Raw genomic sequence first — 17,585 nt, forward strand, 5'->3', positions numbered from 1 at the left:
AGTGTAACCGAGGCTCGAAGGTGGTGGCGAGTCGGCCCTCCGGAAGCCAGCGGCCCCTGCGGGTCCGACGGGCCCGAATGGAAGAGTCCCAGAGCGGGGCGCCAGGCCGGCAGCAGCAGAAGCCCCGGGCCGTGAGGACCCGCAGCGGCCGGCAGAGGGCAGTGTGGACCAGGCGAGGGAACACGCCACTGCAGCCCCCTCTCAGGGGAGCATGTCCTGCAGGGCCTCCGGGCAAAGGGATGCAGAGGCACAGCTGTTCCCTGGGGCATCAACGCGGGCGGCCGAGGAAACGCCGGGATCCAGACAGGGGACACTAGACAGCTGTGAGAAGGAATAAGGAAAGAGCCCCCAGGAACATGCTTCAGTAAAAAGAATAAAATAAGTAAAGGCAGGCAGAGAACAGTGTGAATAATGTGTTTTCGGTCGTGCAGCAGAGGGGAATAGGCGTGGGTATCGCTTGTCTGTGCGTGAGAACTGCGAAAGGCACACAGACCTAAGAAAGGTGGCTTCCTGTGTGTATGGGGGGTACGAGGACGGGCAGAGGTGAGAATTTTAAACGGATGGCCTTTTAGAACGTGTGGCTTTTGAACTCTGGGTGTTGTATTAAAAATAGATACAGAAATTCCAGATTAAAAACGATGGTGAACCACGTTTCCTCGAAACCTCTCCCCTCTCTGAGGTTCCCGGTACCGTGCAGGTGACGGGTGGATGCCCTCACGTCCCCGTGTCCCACGACCGCCTGCGGACGGGCCCGGCAGGTGCGCTGCACGTGCTGTGCTTTCAAGCTGGTCACAGCCCCTTGAGGATGGAGCTGCCCCCCGGGGGCTCTCTTCTCCTCCCCAGCTACCCACAGCCTGGTGACCCCAGAAGGATGCGGGCCTCTGGGGGCAGCAAGCTGGCCTGAGTGGGTGGGAGGGTGGGAGCCAGAATAGTGGGCGTGGGGAACACTTCCTGCTGCTTTCGGTTTGGGTTCCTGGGGTTTGAAATTGAAACTAAAAGCCAAGGTTCAGTCTCAGCTGGAGCAGCGCCCCCCCCCCACACCTTCTGGAGTTTGCATTTCTCCCCTTCTGGTGCCAGCCCCTCAGAGCACAGAGGCAAGGCTTTCTGGAAGTTGTTGGAACCCCTGCAGAACACTCTGGATAATAAAATGGGCTGGAGCAGGGCACTGGGAGCCGGGCCTCCCCATCACGTGGCCGTAGCATCCTGGTTGACCTTGGCGGGACTGCCAAAGACAAACCCCGGAGGGGGAGCAAAACAGGGCTGGGAGGGGGACACCAACCCGGATGGACACACTTACAGGAGAACAAGGCCCTTGGATGCAATGGCTTTTGAGAGCAGCATGACAGCATGGCACTGGGGCTCAAAGACATTCCTTTCCTGCATTCCCACCCACCTCGCCCCCAGACTGTGGCCTGATTACGTAGAAACCCAGGGCCTGCCCAGGTGGTATTGCTGGGCGGGAGAAGGCTGCCTCAGTCCAAGAGAGGAAATCCACATCCTCGATCTGATCACTTAGTGACCTGGCCCCAGATCAGACACTGCCCTGGACACCAACCACTTCCCCAGTCACTGGAAGAGCAGAGGAGAGGCACACAGATGTCACCAGGGCCCCAAATAGCACCTCTGAATTAGAAGATCCAGTTAAGAGCCTGCAGGTAGCCAATCAGCCAGGCCTGGGTGGAGTTCCAGCTATCAGCTGTGTGACCTTGGTCAAGTCATTTAACCTCTCTGAGCCTCAATTTTCTCCCATATAACATGGAGAAGAGTTTTGGGATCAGTAAGTAGACGAACATTTAGGAAGTGCTTGGCACAGAGTAGGAGCTCAAAAACTTGTTAATATTTGCCCAACCCAAGAGCAATTGTCCTTAATCTTTTGGGGATTACAGGACCCCTTAGGAATCTGAGAAAGCCTGGACTTTCTCCTGAGAAAAATGTAGGTCTACACGTACAACATGCTTTCTGGGGCTCTGAGCTGCGTGGCTGATGCCCTTGGAGGTGGACCAAGCGTTTGCAGTGGTGTCATCCGCCTGGCACAGGGTCGTTTCCAGACCCTGGGGCCTGGGCTTGCTGTGCAGGCTGCACGCCCCACCGTGTGGCTCAGGGCAGCCTCCCGGCGTCCTGGGCTGGCTCCAAAGGAAACACTGAGCTTGCAGGCCCTGGTGTGGCAATTCCAGCTGCAGCCAGACTTTGCAGGGAGCTCCGCGCCGCCCTCGCCACCCAGCCCCGCGGCCCTTCCTTCCCAGGCCAGCCCTCGCCACCCAGCCCCGCGGCCCCTCCTTCCCAGGCCAGCCCTCGCCACCCAGCCCCGCGGGCCCTCCTTCCCAGGCCAGTCGGAAGCCCGGAGCTTGAGCAGATGCTGTCACGGGTCTCCTTTGAAACCCTCACGTGGCCTGACTCCCTGGGGTTCCAAACCCCGCCTCCCACCGCCTTCTCCCGACTTTCTTTCGTGCAGGGAGTGACCCAGGGCACGGAACTCATCCCTCACTTCTCTCCTCCCACCCCAGCTGATTAACATATATACAACCCTGCAGCCCTGTGTCCTGGAGCCTGGCTGAAATTACTTGGGGAAAAAACCCCACCACACATTCTTTTAAGGTATTTTCTCCAAGCGTGGCCTGTCTTCACCCCTTCTTGTCCACCACCCACCCACCCCCAGTTATATGCGAGTTGCGGGTTTGGTTATCCTGCACAAGCCTGAGAATTCTAAAGTTAAATAAATAAATACAAATAAATCAGCAGGCCTTTTACGCCGGGACTCCTTTCCAGTCACGTCTGTCCCCTCGGCTCTAAGTACTTACAAGGAAGCACGGTTTCTAAGTGGAAACACGATTGCCCGGGCCTGGGGAAAATTTACTGTTTGACTTAGAGCTCTAACAAGATGGAAGCGGAAGACCTTCCAGCTCCTGCGTCTCCTCGTGTGGTGGTTTAATCTGGCCCTAAATAATCACAGCTGGGCCTCTGGAATCATGGCTTCTCCAGACCCAGCACATCCAGCTTGTTTCTGGGGGCCGTTTTGGAGAAAGCATCATCGCTTACTGGCTCTTGGAGGAATTTTTTTTTTATAAATTTATTTATTTTATTATTTTTGGCTGCGTTGGGTCTTCATTGCTACTCCACGTTGCGCTGCATGGGCTTCTCACTGCAGTGCCTTCTCTTGTTGCAGAGCATGGGCTCTAGGCACACGGGCTTCAGTAGTTGTGGCACATGGGCTCAGTAGTTGTGGAGCCCAGGCTTAGATGCTCTGCGGCATGTGGGATCTCGCCGGACCACGGCTCGAACCCGTGTCCCCTGCATTGGCAGGCGGATTCTTAACCACTGCGCCACCAGGGAAGCCCTGGAGGAATTTTTTACTTTTTTAAGGCATCATACTCCCAGGCAGACTCAGACCCTGTGCTGTAGAGATGGATCGTCACAGGGAGGAGAGAACCCGGCCCCCTCCTAGGACCCCCCACCCCCAACTCATACCCCCCAGGGCTCTGTGGTGCTGATCCAATTTCTAAGAGTTGAAATGCTAGAAACTGCTACAGGACACACACTATTGTTTTAGGATGAGGTATTTGTTAAGAGTTCTTTTATTAATAATTCATATCTTCAAGAAAACCTACCAGAGGGTCATCAACTCATGTCCATGGTATCTGAAACCATAAAGCAATTCAAAACTATGTCTGTTAAGAATTGCTCGAGGCTGCAAGTAACTGAGAACCAAAATAACAACCATTTAATACAAGATAAAAATTTATTTCAGTCTCATGTAAAAGAAACCCCAGCGCCAGTCCCGGGCTGCAAAGTGTCATCAGTGACTCTGGCTTTCTGTTCCACCATCCTCCGTGCAGGGTTTCCCTCTTCAAGGGCACCTCAAGATCCAAAATGACTGCAGGAGATCCAGCCATCACGTCTGTATTTTAGGCAGGAAACGGGAGGAAGGGCTGTTTGCTTTGTCTCTACCCTGGACCTTGCCTTCCATTTCTTTGATCACTCTTGCTGCCAGGGAGGCTGGGGACTATGGTCTTTTAGCTGTGCACGTGGTTTCCCAGGAGAAAACCAGGATTCGGTTGGTGAGAAAGGCAGTGTAGACGTGGATTACCAACGAGCAGTTGCTCCCACAACTCCCATGAACACACAGACCTAGGTCTGAACCCCAGCCTGCCACCTACCGGCTGCTGAATGAGTACTCGCCATGGTGCCAGGCTGGAGCTGGCCCGGTTTGGCTGTGCCTGTTGGGTCTGTACTCAGGAAGTTTGCATTGAGAGGGTCAAGAGGAAGAATGGTTCCGGAGCCCATAAAGCCTTTGCTGTCTGCTGTGGAGGCAGTGTGGCTCCTGGGCCGTGGGCAGTAAGCCCACCGGAGGGCCTTGGGCCACGTGCTGCTCCCTGAACTGAAAGATGGAGCGAGGCTGCATCACGTAGGGCGCTACCTGCACAGAGCGCCGGAGCACACGCGCGGCAGCTGGGTCAGGAGGGCCTAGCCTGCGGCTGCGGCCAGGGGATGCAGGGGTGTGGACAGTGAGACCTTCCCGGCAGCCTGTGAAAGGTGGGGGGGGCCCTTCCCAGGGTGACGATACAATTTATCGTCCAAAGCAGGAAGCATCTTAGAGCGGGTGCTGTAAATCAGCTGTAAATCAGGCCTGTCCTGGGAAAACTGGGGTGCACGGTCACCCTACCTTCACCCTGCGTATGACACGGGGCCTGAACTGAGCTCGCTGGGAGGGGTTTGTAGGTGAGGAGGGGTGCAAGAGCTGAGAGCCTCTGCAAACTATTAAACAATTGGTTGAAAACAAGGAATTGGAGAAATTTTAATGCACGAGAAACAACAGCAGGGCACCCCTCCCCCTCTGCCTGGGAATGCGCATATCCTGTGTCCCGAGGGCTGCGGGATGCCTGGCTTTCAGGTCCCCTCCCTACGGGCAGCACACCTATTCCACGCGTGACATTCAACTGCTGTTCCGGCTTCCAGGGACCGCTGGCCTCCGACCTGGCTCTGTGTCCTCCGTGGGGTCCTGTCTCCCGACTCACGCCTGCAGGGCTGGCCGACTCAGCAGGTCAGCCCTCGGTGGAGTGGACAGCTCCCTGCTCCCTCCCGACCAGCATCTGCCCCCGGGGGGCTCCCTGGAGGGTCTCCCTTCTTCCTCCACGGGAGGACTGAGCCCCCAGGCCGTCTAGGCAGCAGGACGCCCCTCGCCCCTCGGCGTGGCCCCGCGGGATTCGGACCCCCCTCCCGAGCCCCGTTGGGACTCAGCGGTGCCCCCGCCTCACAGCTGGTCCTCGTCCACCCAGACGGTCTTGCGCTGCTCGTCCCCGATCTTGTCCTTGATGACGCGGAGCAGCTCCTCCACGCTGCCCCACATGTCCGCCTCCACGCTGGCGTAGAGGCACGGCAGGGCCTCCAGCTCCTTCTCCTTCAGCCGGCACAGGCGCAGGAACTCCTCCTCCGTCTCCGGCCGGGACAGCATCTTCCTGCGGGCGAGGAAGGGCGAGGGAGACGCACAGGGGCGTGGCTTGGCTGGGCGGACCCGTGCTGTGGGGCCACCCCGTGCTGCCGCCCCCGCCCCCACCCGGGCATCCTACCGACGCTGCCTTCCCCGCTTTGTTTCTCCATAGCCTCTACCACTTAGCACCTTACGCACTGTCCCCTTTTATTCTGTTCTTTAGGGAATCCTAAGAGGTGGGGACTTCAGTCTTTTTAATTGTGGTAAAGTACACGTAAAATAAAATTTCCCATCCTGACCACTTGTAAGTGTACATCTCAGCAGTGGTAAGTTATTCGCAGCGAAGTGCATCCATCTATCTCCTTAACTTTCTCGTCTTGCAAAACTGAAACTCGACCCATTAAACGATCACTTCCCCCTGCCTCTCAACCCCTGGCACCCACCCCTCTACTGTCTGTCTCTGTGCATCTGACCCCCCCCCGGGGACCTCGTAGAAGTGGAAGTGCACAGTGTCTGTCCTTCTGTGTCTGGCTTGTTTCACTGAGCATCATGTCCTCAAGGTCCAGCCATGTTTCACCATGTGTCAGTCTCCTTCCTTTTTAAGGCAGAATCATATTCTCCCGTAGGGATGGACCACATTTTGTTTATCCATTTATCTGTCAGTGGACACTTGGGTTGCTTCTGCCTTTCGGCTACTGTGAATGATGCCGCTGTGAACATGGCTGCGCAAACACCTCTTGGAGACCCTGCTTTGAATTCTTTTGAGTAGAGACTGAGAAGTGTGACTTCCGGATCACGTGGTAGTTCTACTTTAATTTTTGAGGAAACTCCTTACAGTTTTCCGCAGCAGCTGCACCCTTTTACGTTCCCAACCAGCAGTGCGCAAGGGCTCCAATTTCTCTCCATCTGGGCCAACAGGTGTGAGTTTCTGCGTTTTGGACAGCAGCCGTCCTAACGTGTGGGAGGTGGTGAGGTGGGGACTCTGCGCTCCTTTGCTCACTCATGGGGTCCCGGGCCTGGCCCTCAATAGGCACTCGGTAAATATTTGCGGAGAGAGTGGAGTGGCCTGACCTCCCTCAGTGTCAGCTGCAGTTGTGTTGCAAGGAAGGGTGGGGATCAGAGATGGTGTCACGTGACAGGCGGGCCACGCCCCTCCCCCACCTCAGCATCACCCTGCTTTCCTCTTCCTAGCAAACCTTACTGCTAACCCTTCAACAATCACACAGGCCCGACCTTGAACACGGATCCAGAATCGGACCTTTCCTCATCGCCCGCCAGACAGGATGTGGTCCCGGCATCACTACCCCTCGTGTGGGTCGTCACGACGCCTGCGTCTCAACGCAGCAGCCAGTGGGGCCTTTACATCTCTTATTAGATTAAGTCACTCCTCAAAACCGTCAGTAGCTCCCGTCTTACTCAGAAGGAGACGTCACATCCTTCCGTGGCCGACACGGCCCGGCGTGGTCTGGACCCCCTTCGGCGCCAGTCACCTCTCACCGCTCTGCCCAGCACACTGGCCTCCTCTGGGCCATCCCCGCCTGGGGGTCTGGGCGCCAGCTGTGCCCTCTGCACCTGCCCGGCCTGGCCTCGCCGTGGTGGGTCCTGCTCCAATGCTGGCTTCCCGGACCACCTGGGTCCCAGGGCGCCCCCATCCCTCCCGGCACCCATCCTCCTGGACGCGTTTTGCGCGCGCGCGTGTGCGTGTGCGTGTTACCGTTTCCATTGCCGGAGGGGTCAGGGCCATGTCCCCCTGGACCGGGGACTGACCTTCGATAAGGGTTCACTAAAGGGATGCTCGGGGGAGGGGTGGGCCCAACACAGCCAGCTGTTCTTGGCGGGAGCCGCAGAGGCTTGGTGAGGTCGGGGAGCGCAGGGGTGCTTTAGGGCCCCTGCGGGGGTCCCGGAGCCCTACCTGAACTTCTTGATGTTCTTCTCCGACACCCGGATGAAGAGCACGATGGGGTAGATGCGGGACTTGATCAGGTCCCTGGCGCAGCTGATCCCGGCCTCCAGCAGACAGTGCTTGTTCTGCAGACACAGTGGCCGGCGGTCGGCGGGGGCCCATTGCCTCCTCGGCCTGTGTGGGTGCCTGGGGCGGGTCTACCGGGCAGGGTGGGCTCCACGGGACAGAGCCGGGGGCGAGGCAGCCCCGCGTGCCCCCCGCTGAACCAGAGAACGAGCCAGGCAGAACCCAACCTCTGAGAGACAAGGCCCCCCGTCCGGACACCTGGCTCTCCCTGCACAGGGATGGGTGCTGGCAGAGCCCCGGCACCCAGCCCGGGGTGAATCAGGCAGTGTGCGTGAGTCTTAATAAAAACCCAAGTCAGTGTGGAGAACACCTGCTCCTCTATTCTGCCTGCGAGGCGCTCTGGGTACTAGGACGGGGTGGGTGGAAAACACAGGGAAGGTGAGGCGGCCGGATGGTCCGGGGAGGACGTAAGGGCTCTCAAGCACGACTCCCCGGGGCCTGAGAACGCGTCGTTTCTGAAGAAGGATGATCCCTGTTTTGCCACTTAAACCTCTGCACTGAACTTGAATATAGAAAAGCACACATGCTCCTAAGCCTGCGGCTCAGTGGGTTTTCACAAAGTGAACGTGCCGGTGGGACCAGCACCCAGGTCCAGCGGCAGAGATGGCCAGCCCAGGCCCCTGCGCCCCCGGTCACCGCTCCTCTGTCTCGCCAGCAGAGCCACTGCTGGATTTCTAACAGCACGGATTCCTGGATGGGAAGCCCTTCGCAGCCGGAATGTTCTCAGCTCCAGCCCTGCCCACTCACTGTCCATCGGCTCCAGCTGTCACGACTCCCTAAGCTTTAACACCCAACAAACGCTTCACGGCGGGCCGACAGCTCTGCCCGTGCTTCGATCCGTGTGACGATGCGGGAGGGGGCGGGAGTGACCATCGGCTGGGCGGCAGGTTCGGAATCTCTGGCTGGACTCCTGCTCTTGCCGTCCCCCAGGTCACCGTCCCAGACTCCGGGGCCGTGACCATCCTCGTGGGCCGAGAGCCCCACCTTCATCCAGCCCTGGAGCGAGGAAGAACTCCACGCTCAGGGCCGCCCAGGGTCTCAAAGCCTGGCTCCAGCAGACTCCAAACTGCGCGCAGATGCCTTTTCTGCGTCACCGCCAAGAAGCCTTCTGATGGTCCACTTCCCCCACCTGGCGAACACGGTGCCTGTCGCCCTCCTGCTCGCTATCTCTGGTCCCTGTCATCACCGCCAGGCGCACACACATCCCTGAATGACGCGGACCAGAGGACCACCACCAGGAAGCCATCAGAAACAGAGGAGGTTCCTCCAACCCCGCAGGACAGGGCTTGGAGACGTGAGCACATGGTCGAGGGAGAGAGGAAGGAGGTTCACCCGCGGCGAGGCGAGAGCATCGCCCTCCCCATGGCGCTGGTGGCTCACAAGCCCCGTCCGCCTCCAGCTGGCCTCACCTTGGCCGCCACAGCCTCGATGTGGGCGGGAACGACACATTCAAAGGAGTTGGGGTTCTTCTCTCGGGAGTAGATGATGGTCTCTGTCTTCTGCTTTCTGAGGAACTCGTCTCTCGTGACAACATCTGCGGGGAGAGGGGCCAGTCCTGAGGACGGCACAGGCGGTCTTGGGCCGACTGTCCCGTCCAGGCCCCGCCCTGCTTCCTGGGCTCGACAGCGCTGCGTGTCTGATCCCTTTCTGGCCACGTGGAAGTGAACCTCGTCTCCTCCACTAGACCCCGTGGCTTCTCAACTGCGGGCAAGGTCAGGGTCCCACTTTACAGTCCCCACGGCAGCCAGCCATCCGCACCCTTCCGTCGGCCCCTGAGGCCCTGATGCAGGCGGCGGGGGAGGGGAAAGGAGGGCGGCCTGCAGCGGGGGGCTCACCCGGCTTGCACATGGTGAACTCCATCGCGCCCCCCGAGTTGAGCAGCTTCTGCACCAGCGCCTTGGCCAGCATGGTGGGCGTGAAGAGGACGGGCCGGCGGCGCTCGCAGTAGAAGGCGCGCACCAGGCTGTAGGGGATCAGGCTGAGGTTCTTGCCCAGCTCGCTCTCGGGGTCCAGCTCTGGGAGGGGACAGGGAAGGGCTGGTACCGCCTGGGGCAGGGGCAGCCCAGGTGCCCTCTCGGCTCCATGGAGCCTTGAAAACCATTTGGGAGTGGGGATGGGACACCAGGGGCTAGTTCTCAAGGCCCACCGCACAAATGGACACCAGCCGGCGGCCTGGACGCCCTTCCGCCGTCCAGGCGAGTTTACGGAGTGACCCGTGGGCCGGGCTCTGTTCTGGCAGCTGGGCCAACAGTGCCGGGCCAGGGAGAGGGCCCTGCTCACAGGCCAGGAGGCGCCGGCAAGAAGCGCGTAACACACTCCAGGTGCTAAGCTGTCCAGGGAGGGCCCGGGCTGGGGCTGGAGTGGAGAGGCGCCCCTGGCCCTCGTCACCATCAGCGCCGGGGCCAGTGTGGCCCTGGGAGGGCTTGCTCGCCGCCGGCAGGGCCTTCCACAGGGGACCGCGCACCGGGAGGCCCCTTGCTGGCTTCACGATAAGTGACGGTCGGTGCCCAGCGGGGAGAGAATCAATAGGTAAACGTTTCCCAGCAAACAGCTCCAAATAACACGGGCGTCTGGGCTCAAACCAAGTACGGCGGGCGTCGGTCGGGGGAACTTGGCAGGATGCGCCCGGCGGCCATCGGTCCCCCCGGCCAGGGCCGGGCAGCTCCTCCCCAGGCGCTACCCTTGCTTTGGAGGAAGCAGACGCCCCAGCCCCACTCTCGGGGCCCCCGCGGCCCGCCCAGACCCGAGGCTGCCGCGCGTGCGTGGGGCGGGGGGGAGGGGCTGGGTGGTCGGCACCACACCTTCCTGCTTCTCGGTCAGGAGCTTCGTGGCGTCCAGCGAGGACCGGGCCAGGCTCCCCCGCGGGCTCCCCGCGACGATGCGCACGCGCTCGTGGCTGTTCATCCTTTTGTACTTGTTCTCCGACCTGCTGACGAACTGCGGACAGAGGGGAGGGGGTGGAGGAAGGCGTAACCCGGGCTCGGGAGACCTCCGTTCAGATCCGGGCTCCGCCCCGGGCGCCTGGGTCAGTCACGCCCCCCCTCAACACAGGGGACACCTAGCAGGTGGCGCAAGTTCTTCAGCTGTCAGGGCGCCGTCAGTAGACGAGTAAGCGAACAAATGCTCACACTCTCTTCCCCGGCTGGGCGTAAGCTGCCAGAGGGCTGGTCCCAAGCAGGCCCTCAACGGAGCCCCCCTGCAATCCCACCCACATCTAGGGGATCCACGGGCACTGTGAGGCCCGGAGCGCTCTGGCTGTGGAAGACCCCTGGCCGCCCCCAAAACGGCCCACCCGGCGGGGGGTGCAGGTGACTTCACCCCCTGCCTCGGCAACCCCGAGTCTTCCGGGGGAGTGCCTGCGCCCTTCTACCATTCAGAGTTGAGCCCTGGAGGGCGGAAGGGGATGCCCAGCGGTGGACACCATACTCCCTGGGCTACTGTGAGACTCTCCACGCCCTCCCTCTGCAGGGAGGAAAGTCCAGGGAGCTGGGATGTCAGCCCTGCTCTGTTGTTAACCGGCCTTCGAGTAAGTCACCCAAAAACTCAGGGTTTTGGGCTCATGCGTGACGTGTGGGCACAAAAAAGTGTGGTCTCACGTGGTCCTGCTGTCAGGGGTGCCTCGGACTTCACCAGGGTTCCCTTCCACCTCCGTAAGTGTCTTTCTGCTACCTGCTTGCCTCTACCTGGGTTTTAGGGTCACACTGTGAACCATTTCTCTGGGTTTCCCATGTTCCAACGTTAGGATGGAGCAGTGGAGTGACACACTAGCTCTGCTGGGGCCTAATTAGCACAGAGCCAACACGGGAACATCCTTGCGGGGCGACATCTTAATAGTACTCTCAGCTTTTGTGAACTGGTGATAGAGAAAAAGGCCGCACGGAATGCTTCTGCGTTTATGTGAAATCACTTCTGAACACGTCACCCACGAGGCTGTTCAATGTTCCTCGTGTAACGATCCGTGCCAAAGAGAAAAAGAAAAAACCCTCTTAGAATCAAGTACAAGGGAAACATTTTTCCTGCTTCCAAAGAGCTAAAACGTTTTGGCACCAGGTAAGATATAAAGACTCTGCTGGGTTTCCCTTTCTTCCCTGGCTGCTAGGATGCTCAGAGAGAAATTTAATGCTCAGTCTGAGGACCTGGATATCTGGAATGTTTGTTTTCCTCTCCTCACTTTTCCATTAATATTTGAGCAACTAAGATGTTTAAGTTTCTTTTAGCCCTAAGTTTGCTCAAATCTTTTATGAAAGTGAGGTTTGCTTCCAACAGGTGCAGACTGTCTAGCGACCTGTCACTGTGAGGATAAAATGGGACGGAAGACGTAAGGTGCCGTGAAAAGCTGCAAGTGGGGGACAAACACAGAGCACTGCCGTTCTGATACAGCCTCCTCTTCTCGGTGGGGAGAGGGCAGGCCTGCGGCAAAACGTGGCTGCAGGTCAGCAGGCGCTCCGAGAGCTTTACCTGAAGGAGCTGGCCGAAAAGGAAGCTCGCTCGTGAGAGGCGGGGGCTGACCCGGGGGTCCGCAGCGGGAAGTGGTTCTTCGGGCTGCAGGGTGTTCTGAAATCAGTTTATCAACCGGTCAGACCCGCCGGCATACTGATGCCGCTGGGCACGGGGGACGGCTCCCAGCCCCGCCCTGTGCTCACGGGGATCCCGTCGTGGATCAGAGCACTCCTGACAGGGGAGCAAGCTCAGGGGGTGAGACGGGCCTCGGGACTTGTTCCAACAACGACCGGAGCCGGCCGAGGGGAGCGTGCACCGCAGCTGGGGAGGGTGCAGAGGTGGGGCTCCTTCTGGAGGGGGAGGCCCTAAGGAGCCCGGTTCCCTGCAATCCACCATCCCACGGAGATGGATGGCTCCCACTCGGGATCCCCTCCAAAAGGGGCTCGGGTGGTGTGAAGCCGGCGGGGTGCTGGGTGACCTACCCGGAGGGCCCGCAGGGTGTGGTGCGCCGTGTCCACCTCCTCCCGGCTGCCCCGGTGCATCAGGCGCTGCAGCTTGACCAGGAGGAGCTGCTGGGCTCTGGGGAGGTGAGAGGGGAAGGCGGAGCCTCAGGGGTTGGAGAGACCCCAGCGCCGAGCCTGGGGAAGCCGGCGGGGGGCCTGGCCCGGGCAGGGGGCTCTACGCAGGGTGTGAGCTCTGAGCCCCAGGGGTACACCAGGGAGGGACTGGGCACTGAGCATCTGGGCTTGAATCCTGCCTCTGGCACTGACTCATCTTGGTACTGGGGCAAAGTCGCTTAACTTCTCTGAGCCTCGGTTTCCTCATCTGTAAATTGGGTCTACTGAGGCTGGCCTTGCAGGGCTGGCCTGGGCAGCAGAGCCAGAGTCTGTGGATGCTTTATAGATGCCCGGGGCGTCTAACCAGGGGCAGGCGGATGCTCAGGCCTCAGCGGCTACTGCTGTATAATTACAGAACGACGCTGGGGAGATGGGCTACGGAAAAGATGACCGTTGAACACAGGAAGCATAAACTCAGGCTCTAAGCTGTCCAGTAATGATGGAAAGATGGCGCTCTGGGATTTAGTGAAGCAACGGGATTTAAGAGAGCAACACTCCTGGGGGGCTTCAAAGAGGAGGAGGGAATGGGGGGAGGTCACTGGTCGGCAGGCAAAGGCTCCCCGCCGTGAGCCCCTCTGCCGAGCTGCACGGCCCCGTCGGCCTCACCGGCTGTAGCTGGGGATGGTGCCCATGTCCAGGTCGTGGTCCGTGAAGGGGTCGACCCGCGCACACAGCCACTCGTGCTTGTCCTGGTACATGGTGTCACGGACGTGCACGACATCATCGCACTTCAGGGACATGGAGCAGGCGTCCAGCTGGCTGGAGATGTTCAGGTTGAGCCGGATGTAAAAGGAGTCCCCCGACGTGATCAGGCCCTCCTCCATGTCCTTCAGCAGCTTCCGGTACCCTGTGGAAGGAGAAGACGCAAAACCCATCGGTGAAGGGCCTCCCACTCCTGGGCTCCCCGCGGATGACACCCCTGTGATGTGGTCCTCCCAGCACGGGGGCGTGGTTAGGGAAACGTCTGTCCTCCCCGATGAGTGAGCAGCTGAGTTACTGATGGCTTTCTCTCTTTGTCTTGGCTGCCAAGAAGCTCAGAGTGAAATTTTGTGCCAAGTTGCAGCAAATCTAGGACCTCTGCTGCGATCTCCATGTCCCTCCCTACCGATACACGGTGCTTGTGTTTTATCATTTTTGTCTTTGATTGATAGGTAACTTACATGCAGTAAACCCCATCACCCTTAAGCATTCCGCACGATGGATGTTCACAAATGTCTAGACCTGGGTAACCTCCACTCAGAACCTTCCCTCATGCCCATGTCAGAACCCTGCAGGGGTAACCTCTGTGCTGACTGCCAGCAGCCCAGGTGAGCGCTGCCTCGCTTCATATGTGTGGAAGCAGACGGTACGTGCTCTTCCGCCAGAACGTGTCTGACATTCACTGCACGTCACGCCTGTGCGCTTCAACCGCGATGCTGCAACGTAGCATCGTGTGTTCTTTTTTTTTTTTGGCGTGGACCGTTTTCAAAGTCCCCATTGTATATTGCCTCTGTTTCATGTTTCCGCTCCTTGGCCACGAGGCATGTGGGATCCTAGCTCCCCAACCAGGGATCGAACCCACACCCCGCCACACTGGAAGGAGAAGTCCCAACCACCGGAAAGTCCGGCGTGTTCTTTTTCCTTGCTGTAGAGTATTCCTTCCACGTGGTGCTGATTTATCCTTTCTCTGGTGTGCACATTTGTCCTGTTTCCAGCTACTATGGACACCTCTGCTACGAACACTCTTACACCTTTGTGGACGTACGTACTCATTTCTCTTGGATGTATTCACAGAAGTGGAATTACTAAGTCACTGTGTATACGGTCAGTTTTAGGAGATACCGCCAAACGGTTTTCCAAGGTGGTAGGACCACGGCACACGTTTTAACCTTAGTTAACACCATTGCCCTTTAGTGTGAGATTTTATGACTCCTTTTGGAAGGAAGCAGGGCATAAAACTATGAACACAATAAACGCAGTAACTTTCAGCAAACGTCTAAGACATAAATCCATAATATAAATCCTGAAATCAGCCCCACGTGCAGACAGCCGTAACACAGTGGAAGCTAAAACAGTCCTCATCGCCAGGCCCAGAAACAGTTCCTCAAATGCTATGTCTCACAGGCGACACCTCGCACACCAGGGAGACTTGAGCCAGCGGGCCTGTCTAAACACGGAGAGACGGGATTCCCGGTTGGGCCCTTCCCACCCACCTGGGCGGGGTTAACACTCATCACCATCTGAGGGCTCCACCACCCGGGAGGAAAGGCCCTACAGACAGGATCCTGCCAGAGGGAACCCTTCTTCCGCTGAATTCCAGACGCAGGGCTGCTGCTACACAAAGCCAGGGGGCTCTGCTCGTACTGGGTTCTACGGCACCGGGGCTGGTGGGCAGGGCAGCACCCGGAGACTTCTTGCTGGGCTGGGATGCCGGCCTGGCAGAGGGGAGGAGCCCTCCTGCAGGAGGAGAAGGCTGGGCCCCGTGTCTGGGGACAGAGCATCCTTACTTCCGCACTGACCGGGCACTGCCGGGAAGGAGCACGGACAAGCAGGCGGCAGCGGGGAACCGCTAGAGAGAGCGGCTATTTATGCTGTGTTGAAACATTCATGAGCCCCTGGTGGTTAAAAATAAGATCCAGCTGCAGAGATAATCATGCAAAAAAAACCCAGAGGTGAGAACGAGAACTCAGAGTTGGGGAGAAGGAAGACACTGCCTAGGAGTCTGGGTCGGGAAAGAGGGGACACCCTGAAAAAGCTGCTGGGAGGCCAGATGAGAAGGGGGTGAGGCCCGGCTGTCCTGCAGCAGATGGCCTGGCCGCGGTGTGGCTCAGTGGGCCCGCGGGTGCAGGGGCGGTCACCCCAGACTCACTGCCTACGTCAGGGCCGGGAAGCCTGAGAGAGAAAAAACTAACCTCAGCCTCGCAGAGAGAGCGGGGAGCTGGCCGGGCAGTCTGCTCGCGGCTGGACATGCTGCCTCCGCCGTGAGTGGGGCAGAGGCCCGAGGCGCGCCAGGGCAGGTGTGTGCCCACGTGTGTCAGCGCGCCTGCCCTTCCCGCCCCACAGCTGCCCCCTCAGTCCTTCTGAAGAGCAGATGAGCAAGGGGAGGGACCGCCCGCCCCGCCTGGGGTCTTCACCTTCCTGGTTGACCTTGTAGTGCAGTGTGACGGGCCCACTGCACCTCTGGACGGTCCAGTGCACCTCCTCCTTCGTGCACGTCTCCAAGGGGACGCTCTGCTTCTCGCCTTTGACGCAGCCTTCTAGCTAGATATCAAAGACACATTGTCCTGCTCGGGCTCCACGGCGAGGCGAGCGGAGCTGCGGGGGTGAGACTGCCCCGCCGGGGAACAAAAGCACCTCTCCTCAACAAAGACCAGCTCAGCGCTGCTGAGGGAAGAAAGCATCCCCTTAAACGGGGTTCACGTGCCTCCCGCCCACCGCCCGGAGCACGTGTGCGCGCGTGTGCGCGTGCACAGGCTCTAGGAACACGAGCGAAGAGTCGTGGAGAGGAGGGCCCGGGGAGGGGCTTCCAGAGAGGAGCTGACAGGCCCGCCCCCTGGCAACCCCTCCTCCTGGCCGGGAATCCGCAGCTTAATGCAGGCTTGGGGGGGGGGTCCCTGCGCCGTCAGCAGCAGATGTGCGGAGGAACCAGAACCGCTGCCTCCCCCAGCCCCCAGCCCCTCACCAGCAGCAGCTGGTGGCCCTCGCGGAGGCCGGCCTTCTCGGCCAGGGAGCCCGGCTTGACCGCGTGGACGAAGCTCCCGCGCGCGTTGCCCCCAAGCAGCGTGAGCTGGGAGATGAGGCTGTCGCCGCTCAGCGTGGTGTGCTGCACCGCGGGCCCGGGGCCCCGCACGTGCCCCAGGGACGTGACAGACGGCCGGAAGGGTCTGCGTCGGGAGATAAGACGGGGGTTAGGCAGCTGTAGCTAGGACTCCCGGCCGGGACGCCCAGAGAGCGGGGCCTGGGCTGCAGCGTCCCCGGGGAGTCACGGCAGCGGCCACCTTAGGAGAGAGCTGGCGACCGGCTCCTGCTGTCACATCACACGCCAGAAGCAGGGGCCCCGGGAGACACTGCCACCGGGAGACGGAGGTCACACACGCCCCGGCTGCTTGCATCGGGTGCAAGGGCTGCCGGCCCCTCCTCGCACCCCGGGAAGGCTGCGTGGACACAGCCCACCGCGCTTCGGGGAGTCACAGGTGGGGTCCGGGGCCGGTCTGACATGAGAGTCCCGTTCCTTGCCTCTGCCGGGCTGTGTGGCCCCGGGCAGGCCCCGTCCTACGTGGGCTTGGCTGGGGGTCAGGGGTAGTGATTTCTGACTTTGGGACACTATGATTCCCAGACTCTGATTCTAGAATACGGGTGCTGTGGACGATCCCCTTTGCAGGGGATCGAGGGGAGAGCAGCCTTCACCTCATCCCTGCCCCTCAGCCCAGCCTCCCCTCTCCCGTGACCTCGGTACCTTTCTAGAGAGAACTTCCTAAACATGAGGTTGACCTGCTCCAGGTCGTAGGCGTCCAGGCCCTCAGACTGGTGCGAGGAAGAGGAGGAATGGGTGGAGGGGGGTCCGAAGGGGAACCGCTCGTGGCTGTCATCTGCGAAGGCAAGGCGTAACGGACGCTTCAGGCCCCCGAGCAGGAGGGAGGGCGGCCCGCGGCCTTCCTGACGTGGCCGAGGCGGCTCCTCCCTTTCTGCCTCCTGGCAACTCCTCCGCCCTCCCCGATGAGGGAGCAGCGTCAGTCAGCGGGTCCCGGAGGCCCTGGGGGTATAGGGCCCAGTCCCGGCATCCTCTCCTTCAGAGCCACTCCCCCGCCTCCACGGGGAACCTGGAAAGGCGCCGCCATTAGCGGGCACTGGCTCTGCTTTGGAATCGGGGTCCAAAGTTTCATCTGGGGACCTCAGGTCTAGCCACCATCTACCGGCCTCTGTGGGTCTGGGGCAGGGCTGCAGGACCAGCGTGTGGACGGAGTAAGGAAGCCCCCACTCCTCCCAACTCGGCGGAACCCTGAGCCCCCCAGGGAAACACGCCCACCCTGCACAGCTCAGGCCGCTGGGATGGGAGATCTGCAAGCCCTGCTCTGGGCTGATAACAAAGGCTTCT

General features: G+C 60.0%; 1 protein-coding gene across 9 annotated transcripts in view; it reads right to left on the minus strand.

Annotated features, from left to right (window-relative positions):
- Positions 1-3,581: 3,581 nt before the first annotated feature.
- CARD11 (caspase recruitment domain family member 11) overlaps positions 3,582-17,585 on the minus strand; it is a 112,847-nt gene continuing 98,843 nt past the window's right edge. For 3 of the 9 annotated variants that reach the window (XM_033839790.2, XM_033839791.2, XM_073791833.1), the window contains exons 15-26: positions 16,947-17,079; positions 16,173-16,374; positions 15,625-15,751; positions 13,118-13,358; positions 12,377-12,473; positions 11,913-12,008; positions 10,256-10,391; positions 9,290-9,469; positions 8,864-8,988; positions 7,338-7,453; positions 5,253-5,453; positions 3,697-5,022 (exon numbers count right to left, since the gene is read on the minus strand). In XM_033839790.2, coding sequence (XP_033695681.1) covers positions 4,608-5,022; positions 5,253-5,453; positions 7,338-7,453; positions 8,864-8,988; positions 9,290-9,469; positions 10,256-10,391; positions 11,913-12,008; positions 12,377-12,473; positions 13,118-13,358; positions 15,625-15,751; positions 16,173-16,374; positions 16,947-17,079 — 2,069 coding nt within the window. In that variant the 3' untranslated portion in view covers positions 3,697-4,607. Of the gene's footprint in view, positions 5,454-7,337; positions 7,454-8,863; positions 8,989-9,289; positions 9,470-10,255; positions 10,392-11,912; positions 12,009-12,376; positions 12,474-13,117; positions 13,359-15,624; positions 15,752-16,172; positions 16,375-16,946; positions 17,080-17,585 lie in introns of all 9 variants that reach the window. The other 6 variants (XM_033839794.2, XM_033839793.2, XM_073791834.1 and 3 more) reach the window with 5 other exon arrangements.

The sequence above is a fragment of the Tursiops truncatus genome, chromosome 15 (assembly GCF_011762595.2).
Source record: "Tursiops truncatus isolate mTurTru1 chromosome 15, mTurTru1.mat.Y, whole genome shotgun sequence".
NCBI classification, from domain to species: domain Eukaryota; kingdom Metazoa; phylum Chordata; class Mammalia; order Artiodactyla; family Delphinidae; genus Tursiops; species Tursiops truncatus.